Source organism: Mya arenaria, chromosome 12, assembly GCF_026914265.1.
Source record: "Mya arenaria isolate MELC-2E11 chromosome 12, ASM2691426v1".
In the NCBI taxonomy this organism is placed as follows: Eukaryota; Metazoa; Mollusca; class Bivalvia; order Myida; family Myidae; genus Mya; species Mya arenaria.
Genome location: NC_069133.1, coordinates 40,424,634 through 40,445,263, shown reverse-complemented (window position 1 = coordinate 40,445,263; position 20,630 = coordinate 40,424,634). Strand labels below are relative to the sequence as shown.

Here is a 20,630-nt window from a genome sequence, read left to right as displayed (position 1 = left end):
TAATGCCAGAGGTGTGAATGTGCTGACAATGCACTAAACAAGCGTCATATGTCATTTAGGGACATATCTTCTGGTATTAGAAAAAGTCCCCGTAACATGACAATAACTGGCTTTTAAACAAGTGACATGAGCAATTTCAATAAGTTTCGGTAAACTGTATAGTATAGCGTTTTAGGATATATTTCCTCTATTGTTGTTGACTAGAAGAGTCAAAATCCACATATATTTTTTCGTTTTAATATTTTACTTGTTCCTAAGTTGGTTTGGTTTTCCATAGTTATATAATAAGTAGAGGTCAATCCTAGAACGAGGCTGTTCGTCCTACGGCAAGACCCTCCATTGGCGCATAACGCCATTTTTGTATCTCTTCAAATACGAAGAAGGGCCACTTCTGGCATATATCTATGGCCATTTGACCAGAAATCCATCTAATTTCACTTGCTTGCAAATATGATGGCAGTGGAATTGAAATTATTCAATTTTGTTTTTTGTTTGTTCAAAATGTTTTTGTTTTGTTTTCTGAAAATGGGGAATTTCAGAGGCTCATTTGGGAAAATCATGGTTCGCCGCGCGTAGTGGCTATGCCAAAGTAGGATTAAAATGCTCAGGCTATTACTTTAGCGAATAATAATAGTAGTTGACTACAACTTCTAAAATATGTATTTTGATAATCGAATATTCGAATATTCGATCGAAAGAATTACAGAATATTCAAATATCAATTTTGCCATTCGTTTGCATCCCTACTTTAAAGTACAATATAGGTTTACACTTAATTAATGCCAAAAAATCCCCAGGGCTATTCCAGTAAAAAACCCCAGGGAAATGGCAACTATTTGAATAATAAACATGTATGGGTGGGTGTCTATTTTCGCTAATTTGGACTCCGAAAGGGTAAATTTGCATCATGATATTGAAGCAGCCTTCCCCCCGGGGAAAAAAAAAAATGTTTAAATGGAATAGCCCCCAGTAAAAATGCGCCAAAATATCTGTACGCAAATTATACACTGTCTTGATCATTAGGCCAAAAAATAAGTTCTTCGTTTCCACTAACATCTCCAAAAAAATATAGAGTATGAAGGCAGGCATAACTATTTTTTATTTCATTTTTGAGAACCGGGATTTAAGTCTGTACCAAACAGACCTGCAACACGTTCATTCTAAGGTGAACATTTTTTACGAGATTATAACAAAAAATCCACAAAACGGCAAAAAAAAGTGTGGTCGGTCTGATAAGTGGAAACTTTTTTTTAACCCTTAAAGCTGCACTCTCACAGACTGATTGAAAATTTATTTATTCTTTGTCTGGGAATGAGCCAATTTCTATGTAAATGTCTGGTAACTAGTAAAAATTAAGACTGCTGACAAATAAACAGATCACAGTTTTCATATTTACGTTTGAAATTTGATGTTTTATGGCTGAAAGAGTTACTAACGCTTTAAGAAAAATGAGATTTTCAGCAGTTTACCAAACAATTGAGATCTGTTTATTATGAGTTATCTTATATGACTGAATTGACAGCAATGATGCCAAAATGAGCTGCTTCTGTGACAAAAAACAAAAAAGGTGAAAACTGTCAATTTGTGAGAGTGCAGCTTTAAGAAACATAATTATGCATTAAAGTTAAATATAAATAATTTTGTATCCATTAGAATAACCTAAATTGTGCCCTTTTAAAATGTGGAACTCTCGCAGATACAGTAACCAGGATATAGTTATTTGTTTTTGTTAATTGTGAAAAATCCACTTTATTATATGCAACGGATGCAACCTTTGTTCAGATGTAAAATGTCTGATTTTATAGATTATTATCGCTATTATCACCATTGCATTGCTTTTATCACAAAAGAAAGTCTGCAGCGATTGAGTGCTATAATTAATTTATCTGCACAATTTCTTGTATGAACTATTGTACTACAATGCTCCCATGAATTTCATGATGGAGTTTGATGATTAAATTTTAATGAATTTGACAGTCAAACAAAAGGTAAGTGTACTTTTATTCATGTACCAGTCTGATTAATTCGAAAACAATAAAAATCTTCAACGGCACAGGATTGATAAAATCTGTGCATATGAAAGCTTGTTTAAGCTAGCCTGACTTGTAACAATTTTCAAAGCTGTGCTTGTTACAATTTTCAGAGCCAACTTAGTTAAGATTCAGTGTATTGGCTATTGCTATAAATTTTAATGTTAATGACTGGTATTATAAAGAAATTCAGTTTCAAATCCTGATAAATATTTTTTTACTTCCAAATTTAGTTACTGCAGTAGCAATCTTCAAGGTCTTTGGAATACTTTTTAATCACCAATTTACTTTCAGTATACGACATTTTAAAGGCCCAATTACCCTACAATAAAATCTAAACAAGAGGGCCATGATGGCCATAGATCGCTCACCTGTAAAACGGTCTAAACTGTTGGGCAGGGATAAATTTGACACAAGGGTCAGGATTTGAAAAAACCTTTATAGAAGTCTACTATAAACAGACCTGTAAACCCCTTCCAAGACTTATATTTCAGTAGCCTGGCAGTGTATTATTAAGTAGTTTTTGAAATCTGTCAGTAGACTTTAAATTATTCAAAGGGATATATAATTAAAGCAATACATGTATCAAAGTTTTTTTTTTTCTACATTTGGGCTCTGTGATCTAGTTTCTGACCCCAGATGACCCATATTTGAACTTGAGCTAAAATTCAATGAAACAACATTTCCGACAAATTTCCAGGATATTTGGGCTGAAAATGTTACCTCTAGAGTGTTTACAAGGTTTTTCCATATTTGGGCTTTGTGACCTAGGTTTTCCATATTTGGGCTCGGTGACCTAGTTTTTGACCCCAGATGACCCATATTTGAACTTGACCTAGAAATCAACGAAACAACCTTTCTTACATATTTCCAGGATATTTGGGCTGAAAATGTTACCTCTAGAGTGTTAACAAGGTTTTTCCATATTTGGGCTCTGTGACCTAGTTTTTGACCTCAGATGAACCATTTTTGAACTTTAGCTAGAAATCATCAAAACAATCTTTCTGACAAATTTCCAGATATTTTGGCTGAAAATGTATCCTTTAGAGTGTTAACAACGTTTTTCCATTTTTGAGCTCTATGACCTAGATTTTGACCCCAGATAACCCATATTCAAACTTGTCTGAGTAATTACTGGGACAAACATCCTGATCAAGTTTCGTGACAATTGAGGCAAAAATGTGACCACTAGAGTGTTAACAAACTAAGTGTGGACAGTCGACGGTCGATAGACATTCACGATCCTAATAGCTCACCCTCAGCCTACGGCTTAGGTGAGCTAAAAAGTAGGCCTTGGAAACCCCTACCACACTTGAAAGTGCTCCAGCCAGGATTTAAAAAGGGCAGGGTTATAGGTCAAAAATGAGCCTTACTTTCAATACTAATAGCTGTTATCTTTACATTTATCAAGTGTCAAAATCATGTATATTTTCTTATTTCTGAAAATTGACTATGTCAAACAAAAGGGCATAGCAAAGTGTAGTAAAAAGGCAGCAGGGTGCTGGAAAAGGGCAGCAGGGTGACCCACCCTGCTATTTAGGCCTATCTGGAGCACTGATTTTCTAGACCTTTATAAAGTCCTTTTCCTACCTTAATTTCCATTCTGTTTTCAAGGTATTTTCATGGTCTATTTAAAGCTTCATTTTCTTATTGTTCTTAAGATTAAAGGATTTTTCAATTAAAGGTTCTTCAAACCAAGAGCTTACCTTTTATCTTTTAACAGGCTGTTTATAATGGCCTTCAGTACTGACTTTTTGATATCTTCTGGCTAGAAAAAAGAAACAAACAAAAATCAATTGTATATAAAAAAACTTTTTTTTATTATAATTGTTTCGTTACAAATTTATAAATATTCAAAGTGTGATAACTGTAGCATAAACTGCCATATTTTAAATTCACTATTCACTGAAGATGTTCTGGGTTTGATTCCCACCCTTGGCACATAAAGTGAGTTTAGTTGGTAGTCACAAGGCCGGACAGGTTGGTTTCATCTTGTATAATATAAATTTATATTATCTTTTTTCACAATCATTCAGTGTGCGAAATAAGCCTTTTTACCCTTGTAGCCAATGGGGCTACATACTTTCTAATTTTGAGATTTCTGTAGCCCAATCCAGACGTCTGTAGATCCACAGCTTACAGAAAAATATTTGAAATATCTATGAGTACTTTTTATGATTTTAGACAAAGCATAATAAAAAACTTTTCAGTATCTTATTTTATTCAGTTATCGATGCAAGTATTGGGTGGTCCTGTCATTATATCTGCATTCGGAAGTCCTCGGCCATTTTCCACCATTTAAACACCACTGTTTTCTATGGAAAATGGCCGAGGAGCTCCGAAGGATTATCCGTAAGTCAGTGTTGAAGTACACATTGACCCAACATATTTTTAATCAACAAGCCCGATGATTTCATCGTCAGTCAAGCTATCCTAAATAATTTTTTCTAAGCCCGGGTAATTTTTTCGTCGCCTCTGGTGATCGGGCTACTGTTATTTTCGCACAGTGATCGTTGTAAAATAAATATTAACCTTCGTCTATGTACTTACAAGGCCGAGTATAAGATCGTATACAGTGTTGATGAACTCAAACTTGAGTCCAGGATCATCTGTTGTTTTATACTCTTTCTGGGGGTCCCTCTGAAGAAAACAATGTTTGTATTAATTAGGCCAAAAAAATGGTCTGGTTTGGGTAGGTAGGCTTTTTATTTATTAATTAGGCTTTGTGTACAAACACTATTGTCATCATTGGAGAATTGTATTAAAGTACTCTTTTTGTATAAAGCTTTTTTTTACCAACTGACTATAAAAACTGTATGGTTGGCGCTTATTTCATTTTCATTTCTATATTTTGAACATAGATATATATACTACTAACTGAATAACAAACAATATGAATCACAGCGTAAATCAGAATATATCTAGGTTGTTTCATACTTTAGACAAATACTAGTTACAAATATAAGTTACGGGGTTAGTTGGATACCCCATATGGGATATATGGGGCAAAGGAAACCATATTGGGTGCGAGCAAAGCTGGAGCCCGAATATGGTTTCCTGCAACCCTTATATACCATATTGAATCACCTACTAATCCTGTAACTTATATATCACTTCAACAACCTGTTTACATGTTTCATTTATTCGTAGGAATTGGAAAAAAGACGCCATTTTGGTACAATATAAATTTCGTGACTCAATATGGAAAAATATGGGGTCACCGCGTGACCAGTCCTGAACCAATGGCGTTGCGTCATTTATGTTTGAGGCTTGATATAATATAATGTCGGCATTGTGTAACAGATCTCATCCATTTATTGCTAGTCTTATATAGCACTTTTGCTTCGAAACAACCTCTTTGGAGTATACCCCACCAACCCAGTGGGCTTAAATTTCCCTCTGATGCATCAGAATACATCTTTTAAGTCATGCTGGCGAGATGTGGCATGGTCAAGCTATAAGGCTACACTATTGGCGCAGACAGACCAACATAAACACCAGTAGAAGAACAAGATCCCATACACCTACATGCAAAATAAAATAAATCAGTGTGTAAACTTTGACATAGTCCGATACCCCTGATACACTTTTAAGCTATGCTTGGTTGTGTACCGCAGGCAATTTGGCTAGAAAAATCTCGTAATCATGAATAAATAATGAGGCAGTTTCATCGGTTCCACAAGGATGCTTTCCCGTAGAAAAATATGTTCTGGCAAAAGCTGGTACTGAACCAGGTCTGCCCTTTGAGCACAATAAATTTTGGCAGCAGTCACAACAACACGTCAATATAAAGAGGCTACTGACACTAGAGATGGTAATTAAAGAATATTAAATTCGAGGGGTGAAAGCGAAAAAGGTTCTATCTTCTTCATTATTTAATGTCACTTAGAACCTTTTCGCATTCACCCCTTGAATTGCAACATGGGAAAAAGAGTGGTCTCCCATGCCTCATGCATTCTCATTAAAACCATATTTTTCCAGTCAATTGTCCCACAGATTTTATGAGGTATAACTGAATTAAGTACCGTGATCGCTGCCGACAATGGCTCACTCATGTTCATGAACACAATGTTTTGATTCAAAATCTTAAAGCTGCACTCTCACAGATATAAGTTGTTTTTACAACTTTTTTATTTTTTGTCTTTGAAAGCGCAATTTTTTGCGAAAATATCCGCAAACCAATGATAAAAGATTGCTGACAAAAGATCAGATCACAGATTTTCATATTTCCATTCGAAAAATGTTTTCTGGCTTAAACAGTTACCAACGGTTTCAGAAAAATGCATAAAACAAGAATTTTTTAACTTAAATATGAAAATCTGCTATCTTATTTTTTGTCAGCAGCCTTATATAACTGATTTACATGCATTTTTGCAAAAATTGGCTCGTTCCAAAAAATTAAAATAAAAACGTTGTCAATACGTTCCATCTGTGAGAGTGCAGCTTTAAAATTATAAGTAGAAGTAGTGTAATTCAACCCCTGATGTGAGGTATGACCAACACCAGGGGCTGATTTTTCTCGAAACTTCTTAAGCCTAACAGACTTAAGTAGCTTGTTTTGTTTTTCAAAATTTCTTGCTTTAACCTGATTTTGACACATTAAACAGAGTTTTTCGTAATAAACAAATAGATAACTTCAAGTAACTATTAAAATACTTTCAAAAAAGTAAATATTTCACAAATTATGGAAGAACAAAAATACTGAGCTTAGCTTAATCATGTTATAACAGACTGAAGTAGTTTCGAGAAATTGGCCCCAGGAATTTTTGCATAACCTTGAAAGCTTAAATTATGCTACAAACAGGATTGAGAAACAATTATTAAAGCATTATTGAAGATGCAATTAAAAGAGGAATAACTTTATGATCTTATTCAGAAATCTGGCTGATGTTTGTGGAGGGGTGGGGGGTTGAAATATCATACCCATGTATTTAATATTACCCTTTGGTATAACATATCAACAGCAGTAACACTAGAAAACAAGAGATTTATGATATATACAGGCGTATATGTGTATAAAAGGTTGCATGTGAATAATTCAAGGGCTGTCTTTTGTGGTAAAGAATTATCACATTCGGATAACAGGAGTCAAACTGTCAAATCAATAGAAGAAAAATCAATGTTGTTTCTTCTCTCGGAAGCCGTTAATACGGCCATAATATCTTTCCCAAGTCTTGTCATGGTGAAAATTACTGCGTTTGTATGTAAAGGCTTGATTTCAATATTGATCTAAGATGATTATTTTATGTTTTCTTAGTTTTTACTTATTTAAGGTCTTTATGGCCAGTAAATAAGTATAAAAAAAACATTTATTTCATTTGAAACAAAAAAGAAATGCTTGCTTCTCTTATAAAAGATCTTAAAATCTTAAATCAAATCTTAAGTTTGGTTGTCCAGTAAGCGCAGTGGTTAGTGCACTCGCTTCTCACCTTGGCGACCTGGGTTCGATTCTCCATCAGGGCGCATGTTTGGTTTGTGGTCACCAAGTTGGACAAGTGGGTTTCCCCCACAACACAAGACCACACAAAAATTGAATTTTTTAATGCCTCAGGTGACTTAATTTTTCAAAATGACTATGAAGGACTTGTTTACTATGCTTACTTCGCCCATTCTTAATCATTAAAATGTTACTTCATGTCACTCTTACTTAGAGTCAATTAAAGAGAACTACAGGGATTCCTTCCATTAAAGCAAGTAATTGGAAGTAAAATTTAATTGTCATATTTATTGCCAAATTTTCAATGCCTTGAAATAAAATGATTCATTGTTTCAAAACACTTTTGCATGTTTCAGTCACTAAATAACCTGTTTGTTTTGAATTTTAACTGTAATTCTAATATTTAAAATATGGTGTTGTTCTCATAAAAAATTCATGGATCCATTTTGTACATATATATATACCCCGGTACATAACAGTTTAATAAATTATGACAAAATAGTCAAACAAATGCACACTGCGAAAATAATTAAATAATTTATGGCTAGTTCCATAATATTTGAAACTGATATTTATATTGTCTGTAGATATTGACAAAACTTATTACGCAAACATGGCAGCCAAATAATGTGAAACGCCATTATTGATGTTGCCAGAGGGATTTTCTGACTGTTTGATTGTATAATACGGTAATCAATATTTAGAATTTAAAAATGTAGCTCAAGTCAACAGAAATGAAAGATTAAACACTCAGAAATATTCGTATCATTCTGGGAAATGCAAACGAGGACAAAAAGGCAGGTGGACAATAAAAGAACGAAGTCATGAAGCAGATAAAAATCTGTTTCACATATTTTGTATGGAAAGCAACAATGTCCCAGCTTTTAAAGATTTTTCCCATCAAAAAAATGTTGGTCCTTAAAAACAGAACTTTTAGTTAGTAGCATTTACTGACATAAGGTTTGATTTTTTTTCTTGATCTCATTTTCATTTTTTATAAAACCAATATAAAGCTCTACATGTATATATATGGTGTTTTCTGTAACTTCTTGTGAGTAAGGCCAGGGCTATTATAACTGTACAAATAGTGACAAAATGCCAAAAATTGTGAATTTACGCAAGTATATTTCCAACAAAACAAAGACCCCATAAAGAGCCTGGGTTTAAATACTTTTTTAGAGAATATGACTGATTTTATTTTTCATTCCTATCTAAGGACTTAAGGTACGATGTTTGTGAAAAAGTATACTTTTTGAGATTAAGAATGCAACAGGAATAAGTCTACATTTTCTGTAGCAAAAATAATGTTTTAGCTGACCTTCAGGTCTTGAATCGTTTTTTAAAACCTTTTCATTGGTTACAATAATACTGCTTATCTTATAACATTGTGAGTACATATTATACTCTTTTATGACTTCGCCCCGGAGCGAATGCCAACTCATATCCTTTAAGTCAACCAAGGGGCATTACTCATACATAATCAAAGCCAGAGTTATGCACTTTCTCGTATATGTTCATATTGTCTTTGGCAACATATGAACCAAGTTTCATTTAAACATTTTGAGTATTGGCCAAGTTTAAAGTTATTGCACAATGCTGCCACTGCAAACAAGAACACAAAGGCTATCACAATACCGGTAACCAATGATAAAATCTTTGAAAAACAGACCAGCTAAAAATCAGTATAAGCATTCCATCAACGATGAATATACTAGTACATGAATGAAACTTTTGCACAGGTCTGTTACAGTTTTGCTCAACCTGAGGTGTGGCAGGCACACCCTGTAAATTTCAGCAAACCTATATTTTGCTGTCTCAATCAACCCCTTGTCCAAGGAGGTTTGTCAAAATCTGATGAGTCAACAAGTTCCATGACTGCAGTCATCATAAAAAATCATTGACAATGAACATGGCTGAGAGTACATCATCCTGGAATTATCACTAGCGCCCCATTCTTCTACTCTACATATCTGGGTCACATGTGGATCTGGCGATAAGCCTGCATTTCTACTGCTCTACATTTTACGGTCACATGTGGATCTGGCGATAAGCCTGCATTTCTACTGCTCTGCATTTTACCGTCACATGTGGATATCCAATGATGAGCTTGCATGTACTTTCTGGGGGGGGGGGGGGGGTCTAAATGGGTCTGTAAAAACTTACTCATTAATAAATAATGTGAATTCATGACAAAAATCCCCTCTGGACAAATTCTTCCCGACCCTCCCAATTAAATTTTGCATCGTTCCAATTCCCCCAATGCTTGTACATCTGAGAGTTTGTTGGTTCCCTTTTTGACAATACTGGATCATTGTTTACCTTAAATGCAGCATTGACTTCCAGGAACGAGTCAAATGTCGTGGCGTAGAACTCCTGTACACACTTCCAGTTTCCCGTCTCCCGTGCCGCTCTTACATCCTCCCTGTAAAGTAAATATAATTAGGTCACAACAAATAAATAATTTGTTCACCCTTATTTGACCCACAATTAGGAGTTCAGTAGGTAAGTTTGTTTTTTGTGTTGTTGTTAGTACTTCATAGCACCTGAATTATTGAAAAACATAAAAAAATAACATGACATCCAGAAAGCAAAAAAACAGGCAAAACAAACTTTTGCCTTGTTATTCTTCAATATACATGTACTGTCTCAGCTTATTAGTATGTACTGTTCTAATCTAAATTATATAGAGAATTTTATTACAAAGAATTACAAAGAAATCATACACAAGTTTAAAACTTGATTTAAACTTAATTGAATATATATTTGCAAATGTTCCTGTTTCTTTAATGCTTAAAATTAAGTGTTTGTTTTTTTTAAGTCAATTTAATTGGCATGAATTGGAAAAATTGCTTGATAACATAATGCTATGACATGATTACCTGAACAGTGTTAGACAAATGTTTTGCATAGCAGTCCGTAAGACTACCCACTTACAAATTATTATTAGAATTCCGAATTATAAAGAAGGAGTTAAAATTCAATGTCAAAGAGAAAAGAGAAGTTTCGTTTCATAAAAATCAAAACTTATTATCAAGTTTAAGTTTGAACATGATGATTCCAAAAAATGACAGGAATACTAAATGGAGTCAAAATAGAGTTTATTGATACTGACACTCTTTGCATATACCAGGAGTCCTCAGGCAAACTGCTGTGCTTAACTGTTCAAGTTGTCTGGGCCAGTATTCAATATTGAACTATCCTTAGACATGCTCAGTGATTCCATGTAGTCTATTTGTCAGCTAAATATACAGGCCAATCAAAACACTTAGTTTCTAATCTTAAATTTAAGTTCAATCTAAATTGCTTATTGACTACAGCCAAAAAAATGCTAACTTAAGAGTCAAAATTAAGCTCCATGATTACATTGTACACAGAACAGAGCTTACCTGAGCTGTTCTGAAGTTTTTGTTCTGACCGGGTAGATAACTTTGTCAGACTGTGGTCTGGTAGTTACACTGACGCCTGCACCAGTGTTTTCCCCGCCCATGTCACTCCGACTAGACAAGTGTCTCTCCCGCTCCGGACTAGACAGTCGAACGCTCTTGTAACTGCTTTTTGATGCCACACTACTTGCCTGACTTCTCCTACTTGACGTACGTGACTCAGCATACGACGGAGTTGTGGTTCGTGAACTAGCATTTGGCACAGTTAATCTTCCTTTACTATCAATTGGAGGTAACTCTGGAGCATTTGAACTAGTGTCTGAGTTACTATTTTCTGAGCTACCGCCAGACACAATTCCGTTGAAATTGTTATTTTGGACATTCTTTTTCTTCTTGTTTGAGTTTCCTGGAGCAAGTGTGTTGAAGAAGTTAGCTATGGAGTTAATTCCCCCTGATCTGTTGTTCTCCTGAAATCAAACAGCATCATGTTTTTCATAGCATTTTTTATTGGCAAAACATTTATCTTCCTAAAAAAGAGCACTGTTCATTTAGGTGCTATTTAATTTCCACAATCTTGATTGTTATTGTATGAACAATGATATTTCACATGCTCAGAAATGTATGCTGCGGTGGCCGTCTGGCGTTCGAAACTGCAAGTCAAGTGCTCTACAAATTGATTTAACCTGCCAAGATATAACTAACAGTAACATAATCTGTGCAAGTTTTTCACAGGGATCATTTGTTTTTCAGAAGAATAGATAGTGCAATATATGATAGTTTTAAGTAAAATATTCCATAATGTCATTTATAATGAAATTATATTTTTCCTCTTCTTTTATCTCTACGAATTAGTGAAGCAACTAAATTTTGCAATCAAATCAAAACATATTCGCATCTGAAATAACTATTATTATTATGATTTACAGTCAAAACGCCCCCAGTTCAAAACGCCCCCCAGTTGCTAGTCAAAATGTCCCAAAGTTAATTTTTGACTAGCTACTGGGGACGTTTTGACTTTTGGTGGGGACGTTTTGACCCTTAGACGTTTTAACCTGGGGACGGTTTGACCTGCAACCATTATTATTCAATGTTTAAAATAACTTAATGAGAAAAAAATTGCTTGAACATTTATTACAACCTATGGTTGTGATATAATATTCGAGATCAAGGGATCCCAGATTTATTTCTCAAGACCCCTTCATATTATGAAAACAGTACTGAATTTTAATCAGAACACTGTGACATGTACAGTGGAAGTTAGTCCAAATAATTGTACGTTGACGAATTTTTTTAGATTTTTGATATGGCAAATCCTTCACGTACAAATTGTTTAGTATCAAAAGTGGGTAGTTGTTCCGATCAGTATTCCGGGTTAAAGCATATAGCGCCTATTAAATATCATAAAAACAAGAAATGTTACCAGATAATGTTATTTTATATTAGTTACGTACACAAAAAATAAATATCCAACTTATAATTATGAGTTTGCCGGATTTTCTTCATTTCATTCTGTCAAAACATAACGATATGTACATGAAGGGCACCTGCAAGGCTTCAGGGCACAGTTTTAAATCGCTTGGAACATTTCGGCCATGGCCGAGTTGTTACGATTGTGTAACGATGTCTATCTTGAAGCTTTGTCGGAGGAGGCCGAGTTATTACGAGTGTATCGAGTTGTTCCCCCTCGCATAATTGTTTTCTGTGTCAGTCAAATTTCGTTTTATTGGAAAGGTAAACAACTTGTTTTAATGCATTAAATGCTTGTTTAGTGCAAAATTACATTTCACTTACATGGTAAAACATGAATATAACTCTTTATGATCAATTTCAACCATAAAATACTTCACTTAAAACAATTTCAATATTTTTAAAACACCCCCGTTTTTTGCACATTCCCGTTTAGACATTAGGGATTGGAAGAATCCCGTATCACACGTCTATTATTTTAGACTACAGTGGAAGTCTGTCTTGTAAAAAATGTATTTTTTTAAAGGAATTCAACAAGAATGTTTGACAATTCATGCAACATAATTTAATTACATTTCTCTTTTGAAGACGTCTCGGTTCTGGTCGCTCAGCATCTTCTTTCCGGTAAAATCCGCCACATTTTGGACAAATCGTTCTTCGTGAACCGTTTGGAACTGTCGATGTGAAATCACAAGTTGGACAAGTGACTTCGTAGCGCCCTCGTTCAGAAGAGCTACTTTGAGCCAACGCAGATTCTGACATTTAGCTACAAAATGTCATTCAACTTTGTGAAACTGCTTCAAGACAAATAAAATCGATCAATATTTTCCATGATCCGTTACCTGTGCACATCTTGTTCGCCATGTTTTGTAAACAAACATTGGGTAACGTCAACTTTACGAATCGGATTTGAAGGCAGTGAGCTAACGAAAATAGTTCATGGTGTCTCAGTACGAGTTACTGCACATTGATCAATATGTGCCCATTCGGTGGTATGTTTTGAAATTGGTTTTTGCTTCAACCGTTTCTCTGTATGCGATCATTTCTTTCAGGTTTTCGGTGAAATATGGAGTTTATTTAATGTGTGAAATAACACCAGTTACTGTATTTTTTCACTTCAAACTTAAAAATAATAGAAGTGAAATTATCAACTTTAAGACCTTCTTTTAAAATCAATTGTAGTTACCTCCCTTCGATTACTCCCTTGATAATGTTAATACTAAAACGAGATTGCAAATGTTTTGAAAACAATATATATATGAAATAATCATTTGGATTTAAACACTACTTCAATTGTTTCTTAGAGGGAAAAAACTATATAGAAGCTGAACGCATCTTACATATAAAAAATTGAAATGGCTTATTCAACGCCTACAACATCAAAGCCAACCGTCTCGACAGGTAACTAACGGGACCTTTCCATCACATCATACGATGAATGTTAGAAGTTTGTCAAGGTCAGATTAAGTGATGCCAAACATTGAGAAGGAGCTTGAACGTGTACAAAACGACGGGACCATTACTCCTGTATAATTTTCGGATTGGCCAGCGCCGATTGTACAGATTGTCAAAGAGAATATATCAATCAGGATGTATGGTGATTATAAAGTAACAATAAATCAGTGTTCAAAGTTGGACAATTATCCAATTCCCCAAATTACAGATTTGTTTGCTACGCTAAATGGCGGGAAACAGTTTTTCAAAAATGGACATGTCTCAATCATACTTGCAAGTGGAACTTGAAGAAAAATCAAAGAAATGTGTCGCCATTAATACGCACACATGTTTATTTGTGTTCAATCGAATGCCTTATGGTGTAAAGTCTTGTCAAGGATTTTTTCAACGTACCATGGCAAATATGCTACAGGGACTGCCAAACGTTGTTGCGAGAGTTGACGAAATTTTAGTCACAGGACGTACACGAAAAGAACATTTGCAAAATCTGAAATTTGTGTTAGAACGGTTACAGAAGCATGATGTCAGGCCGAACCGAAACAAATGTGTCTTTTTAGCAAACGAGGTTAGCTGGGAAACAAGCTCACAGAAAATTTGGTAGCACCACTACCAAAACGGTAAAGATTATACAGGAAATGCCATCACCCAGCACAGCTAGAAAGATAAATGAGAATGTTTACTTTTATAATATTTTTCTCAAGAACACATCTAAGATTTTGACGCCGTTACATGCGTTACTTGAGAGGGCATTAGGATTGGTATTTGGAGCGAATAACTTAAACAATTTGTATGAAAACAATTTTGTGTTGCCTTCGGACCATAAACCGCTACCGGGTATTCTGAGGAAACAAACCCCGACAACGGCAGCTGCAAAAATACAGCGATGGGCAGTAACGTTGGCAGGTTACAAATATGTTTTGCAGTACAAGGCAGGCTTTAGTATTGGCAATGGTGATGGTCTAATTTGATTGCCGAGACATACAGAGGTTTCCGAACCGCCAATTCCAACGGGGAATTGTATTAGCCATTGAACAATTGGATGGCACGCTGGCTACATCACGACAGGTCAGGCTATAGACGTAACGAGATTCGGTTATGTCAAAAAATGCTGTACTTCTGAAAAAAAGATGGCTGGAGAAATGCGTATATTGAATCCGTGGGAATGGCCGCAACGACATATGGTGAGTCTACATAAATTGCTAAATATGCTAAACATCATAACCATGTATTCATGTGTATATGTTTACTGAAAGAACCAACATTTCCTTGTATATCTGCTGTAATTAAAGATGCACTCTAACTCCTAAATAAGATTTACCACAATTAATTCAATTGTTTCAATATACCAAAAATGATGTATAAATGTAAGAAACAACCAGGGATACCGAGTTTAATTTAAAAGAAAAGGTGCAGAAACACGGTATTTCTATCCTATAAGACGGTGTTAGAACACTTTTTTCACACAAAATCTAATTTAGGACAGTAGGTTATTGTTTTCATGTAGACTTACAGAGTGTTTTACATTTAACCAGTCAGCAACCCACATACACTCTGTTATTGGAGTATAATTGCCAAACCCAGGATTCAACTTACAAATATTATCATAGGTTATTAAACCAAGACAGTTTTATGTCATGGAAGTTCATGAACATGTTTTCAATGAACTATTCAATTAAGAGGAAAAGATGTAGTAACATGAAATAAACTATAGGTTGGTCTCGGTTATGGTTTGCATTGTATAAATGTATTTAATTGTACTTCAGTGATGCTTGTCGGGAATAAATGTGTGTAAATCTATGAAAATATTAAGCTCATAGGTTATTTTAAGGTTATGTCCATGTTTTCATGTAAAATGTATATAGCAATATGTCAAACACCGACAACAATTTAAACAATGACAACTACAACTACGAGAACTACACTAACCTTTTTTGCTGCCTTTGAACTAGTTTCACAAAAAAATGAGAACAGCGGGCAATGTTTCAAATTCAAGTATCCTCAATCTCTTTATCATCTCCCTTTAACTCGCCTAAGCACAAACTGTTGAGGGTGAGCTATATTTTGCTAGGTGGGTTGTCCGGCGTCCGTCGTCAACAATTGGTTTGCTAACACCCTAGAGGTCACAATTTTAGACCGATGCTTCAGAGATTTGGTGGAAAAGTATTGTCTTGATGAGCTATCGTCCAAGTAACTTCAATTTCTGGTCAATAGTTTGACTGTTTGCACTATGGAGGCCGCAATTTTAAACCAATGCTTCGGAAATTGATCCGAATGCTTTATCCGGATGAACTATATCAGACAAGTTTGATTATTTGTCAAACTAGTTATAAAAGCTATTAGTCAGGTTAAAACGAAGCGTTCAAGAGCACAATCACTTGAAGAGAATGAACTCCTGCTTGGCATTTTTTTCGTGCCCATGACTTTTCGTCAATCGCTGAGTTGTTTAACTTTCAGCTATTTAGGCCTTTCGAGTTTCTCTGACATTGTTAAACTGGAGTCATTCATAGTTAGTTTATGCTAGATCGTTGGTAGGAGTGACAAATCTGAAGAAAATTGATACCTTTAGGTTAAACGTCACTAATGTTTTACAGGTTAAATGAAACCAAAGCAAGAGTTTACTCCCTTAAAACTACTGTGTTCAAGAGACTGTATGCACCAATGATATGTTCTTTATCCATAAATAAACAAATATATTGACAATTAACTAGGGTGTTGGTTTGGTGCATATCAATCTAGCCTAACATAGCTGGTGCACTGGACATTATCTTCAAATACATATATGCTGATATTTGAAACCTTATTTAAAGTAGAACAGCGATTAAGGAAACACTTCCTTGGTTGTCATCATGGCATGTCAAACAGTATGTGGTCGTCGTCTATCTGAGCAAAGCATAGTCACTGTCAGTTTATTGAGGAAAATGTCACATCAATCAGCATGCTGGTTCAGTTTGAAAATGACAAAACGAGCAATGCTCAATCGCGGTTGAAGCATAGAGCCTGGAAAATAGCCTAATAAACACTGTACTATAGGATATTGTATCTGGATCTTTAAAGCATTATGCTGGTTAAGTTTGAAAATGACAAAATATAAATAATGTGATCAAGATTCGTTTTCAAAGCATGTCAAGTACGAGCAATGCTCAATCGCGGTTGAAGCATAAAGCCTGGAAAATAGCCTAATAAACACTGTACTATAGGATATTGTATCTGGATCTTTAAAGCATTATGCTGGTTAAGTTTGAAAATGACAAAACATAAATAATGTGATCATGATTCGTTTTCAAAGCAAATCAAGTACGAGCAATGCTCAATCGCGGTTGAAGCATTGAGCCTGGAAATTAGCCTTATAAACACTGTACTATAGGATATTGTGTTTGCATCTTTAAAGGTGCACGGTGGATAACTTAATATAATAATAACATTGATGAACTACCCGCTGTAGTGCCAGGCTGAAAAGTCAATAGTTTTAATAACAAAATGGACATCAGCTCATCGTTGGTAGCTGCGTAAGTGTGGATATAAACCGTAGTTTTGTGTTGATATTTGCACAGCCGATTGAGGTATTAAACGATTAACCGATTGAGGTATTAAACGATTAACCGATTGAGGTATTAAACGATTAACTATCAACTTAGTTTATATGTAATTTTCTAGCTTTGGTTGTCTACGTTTATACGAACTTGATTTAAAGCATAAACGACGACACCGAAAATTAATATCATGACATTGAAACTTATGTTACAGATCTATGACGTTTTATACAACCAATATATTTTAGATAAAAAGGTACTCAGCCGGAGCCCGAAACGCTTATATTTGACTTCAAACGAATATAATGTGTTTTTCATTGCTTTATTTACAAACGACAGCAGTATTATGTGTACCTAAAATACGGTCACCGCGGTTTGTTCACTCGATGTTCCGATTATACTTTAGAAATAACCGCAGCATGCAATACCTAGATAATTGCAGTATTTTTTTATTGAAAAAAAAAACAACTTGATATAAATGCTCTTTCCTCATTCAACGTCGACCTTTAAAATATATTTTAATTTATTTTCCACGATCTAGATCTATAAGAATATGGGTATCTTTGTGGATATCATTTCAATGTGTCACTTGTGCATAAAGAGTAGCGTATATTATAAACACTCATAAAAATAACGGTGATTACAAAGCTGTCACTTTGTTGTTAAAAGACGGGACGATACTTGCCGAGGATCATATTTTTCGATCGTGTGAAGGAAGAAAAAGAATTTATCCGTCACGGATGTGATGAATAGGATCTCATTTTTCACACAACTAAGAAGTATATGTCACATTTCCTGCGATTAATACAGGCTTTTAATGTTACTCGAATTTGTGTTCTTCACATATTAATATTGACGTGCACTTTTACCAAAGATATCATTCGCATTTTCACATTTTCCTTCGTAAAATCACTTACCGTAAGGCGTATGTATGAAGGTTCCTTGCTTAAAATGCTGAACCTTCACAATTGGTTAATGTATTATGCATTATTGATGGGGAAAACAGTGGGAGTTTTTGCGGTAGAGGAGTTGGTAGTGTGATGCGCTGTTGCCGTAACGAAGTGGTTTCAATCCCAGCCATAGTGCAAAAATAAATTGCATTTTATATTCACAAAACGATGCACAGAGAGCATTCTTCGACCGCCAAGGGTCAATGCAATGGCCATACAAATGTTGAGTCCACTTATTACATCAAACATCCTAAATCCATTTATGTCCCTGGAGTTGGATCAAGAAGGAACAAATAGATCATGAGCAGTTATATTTGAAGTAATAAAAAAGACATGAACACGATTTAAAAGCACGAAAAATAGAAATAATTTCGTTTTATGAAAATCTAAAAAAAAAAACGCAAAGAAAAAAACAATCAATACAAAAAACAATATTTGACTACGGTACCTCTGGATGGCTAGACGATTGTCTTTACCGCTTGATCACCAAAGCACTGAAATGTAACAGGTGCCATGATTGTAACACAAGCACGTGTTTATAGAGGGATTTGTCAACATTGGTGCGAACGTTGACAACATTCAAATGTTATATTCATGTTTCACAGGGTAATGTGAACATTCTCTTGAACAAAGCTGTCTTTTTTGTCCACACGTTTCGCTATCAGACGGCAGATTAACACTAAGCGTTTATGAGGCCTAATAGGTCCGTGTATGACGGTATATACACGGACCCTAATGCATCAAGTATTTGTTTTTTTTATTCGTGATAAGAATCAAATACTTACCGCAACAGGGAGTGTGGCTTTGGTGCATAGACGTTATCTAAAAATACAGATACATGAGATATTGTATTTGCATCACCCTAAAGGCGAATGGTGGTTAAGTTAGTTAAGGCATGTCAAACAGTTTTTGAGTGCTGTCAGTCTGAGAAAAGCTTAATCCATAAGTTAATTGAGGAATACATTACATGAATATGTTCAAGAGTCTTTAGGCAACCAATAATTTGTGTCTTTTTTCGTGATAATATACAAATATAAAGACAGATGAGATTGTTGGTTTGATGCGTATCAATACAGCCTACCATAGCTGGTGCACTGAGTCTGAAAATTATCTAAAAAGTACTCGCTCATGTTTTGAACCAAAAAATAGTATTCCCGGTAATACATTTGAAAACACTTACATTATCATTATTTTATTGTTCTATGATATCGAAACTGCAGATAAAATACAATTACAGTCGAACCTAGTTGGCTGGAACTCCCAGGGACCGGCGAAAAAAACCTCGAGCATCGAAGAAATTGAGCAAAGCGGCTATGCTTACCTTCGGAATAATTATATGGCAAGCCTTTAAAACCCCATCTGGCAACCCTTAATTATAATAACTTGATTTTCACTAATTATCACATCCACTGTCCTTATAAATAGTTCTATCTGTTTATGTACTCACAAAGCGATGTACAGAGAGCATTCTTCGACCGCCTAGGGTCAATGCAAAGGCCATACAAATGTTTGAGTGCAATTATTTATATTTGTACTACATTACTAACCATATAGCCTGGTTAATATATATAATATTGTTGTTTTACATGTTTATATACAACATTTTGTATTATTCATGTTGATGACCTCAAAACACATATTTGTATTATGTGATGAAAGTAAAACAAAACTGTGAAACGGTGACAAAGAAATCGGGCCTTTACATCCAGTTCGAGCAAACGAGCAAATTGAGCCAATCTAGTTCGTGCCAACGCAGTTTAGTATAAAAAATGTTTGTGTTTTAGTGGGGTGCGAACCCTCGCCGATAAAGTAAAAATAATAATAGAAAATGGGCGCCCTAACCACAAGGCTACCGGGACTTTTTTTTGAAAATGGTGGTGGTTTGTGTCGTTTATTTATACTCGCACTCGGGCCTTGCCAATTCGGCGAGTTCAATCAAAAATAGTTTATTAGTTTACTTCTTAACAGTACCCGATATCATCACGCTGTAATTAAGTGATAAGCAGTGCAGTTAACGCTCCTGAAAATGGTGGTCCTCAAAGACGATATATGAGCAAATATCAACAATTGCTGACTAGTTCCAGCTTTTGCTTTAAACACTCCTTATGACTTTAAACACTCCCTATGACTTTTACAAACCATAAGCGAGTAAATTTAATGCATTTCAAACTATATTTGGTTTTTGTCTATCTGAGCAAAGCTTAATCACTGTCAGTTTTTTTTTAGAAAACTATCCCATCAAGAGAATATCATGCTGGTTAAGTTTGAAAATGACAAAACTATGGAAGCCTTGGAGGGCCACTTTTGAGTTTCGACTTACGGGTACTTTTGACTTTTGACTTTTGACTTTTGACTTTCGACTTTCGACTTTCGACTTA

At 35.0% G+C, this 20,630-nt stretch overlaps 1 protein-coding gene across 2 annotated transcripts in view; it reads right to left on the bottom strand.

Annotated features, from left to right (window-relative positions):
* The window catches only part of LOC128212241 (probable E3 ubiquitin-protein ligase HECTD2), a 44,503-nt gene extending 31,335 nt beyond the window's left edge, over positions 1-13,168 (bottom strand). For both annotated transcript variants that reach the window (XM_052917600.1, XM_052917601.1), the window contains exons 1-5: positions 12,891-13,168; positions 10,854-11,317; positions 9,787-9,889; positions 4,581-4,670; positions 3,737-3,798 (exon numbers count right to left, since the gene is read on the bottom strand). In XM_052917600.1, coding sequence (XP_052773560.1) covers positions 3,737-3,798; positions 4,581-4,670; positions 9,787-9,889; positions 10,854-11,317; positions 12,891-13,079 — 908 coding nt within the window. In that variant the 5' untranslated portion in view covers positions 13,080-13,168. The remainder of the gene's footprint in view (positions 1-3,736; positions 3,799-4,580; positions 4,671-9,786; positions 9,890-10,853; positions 11,318-12,890) is intronic.
* Between the last annotated feature and the right edge of the window lie 7,462 nt (positions 13,169-20,630).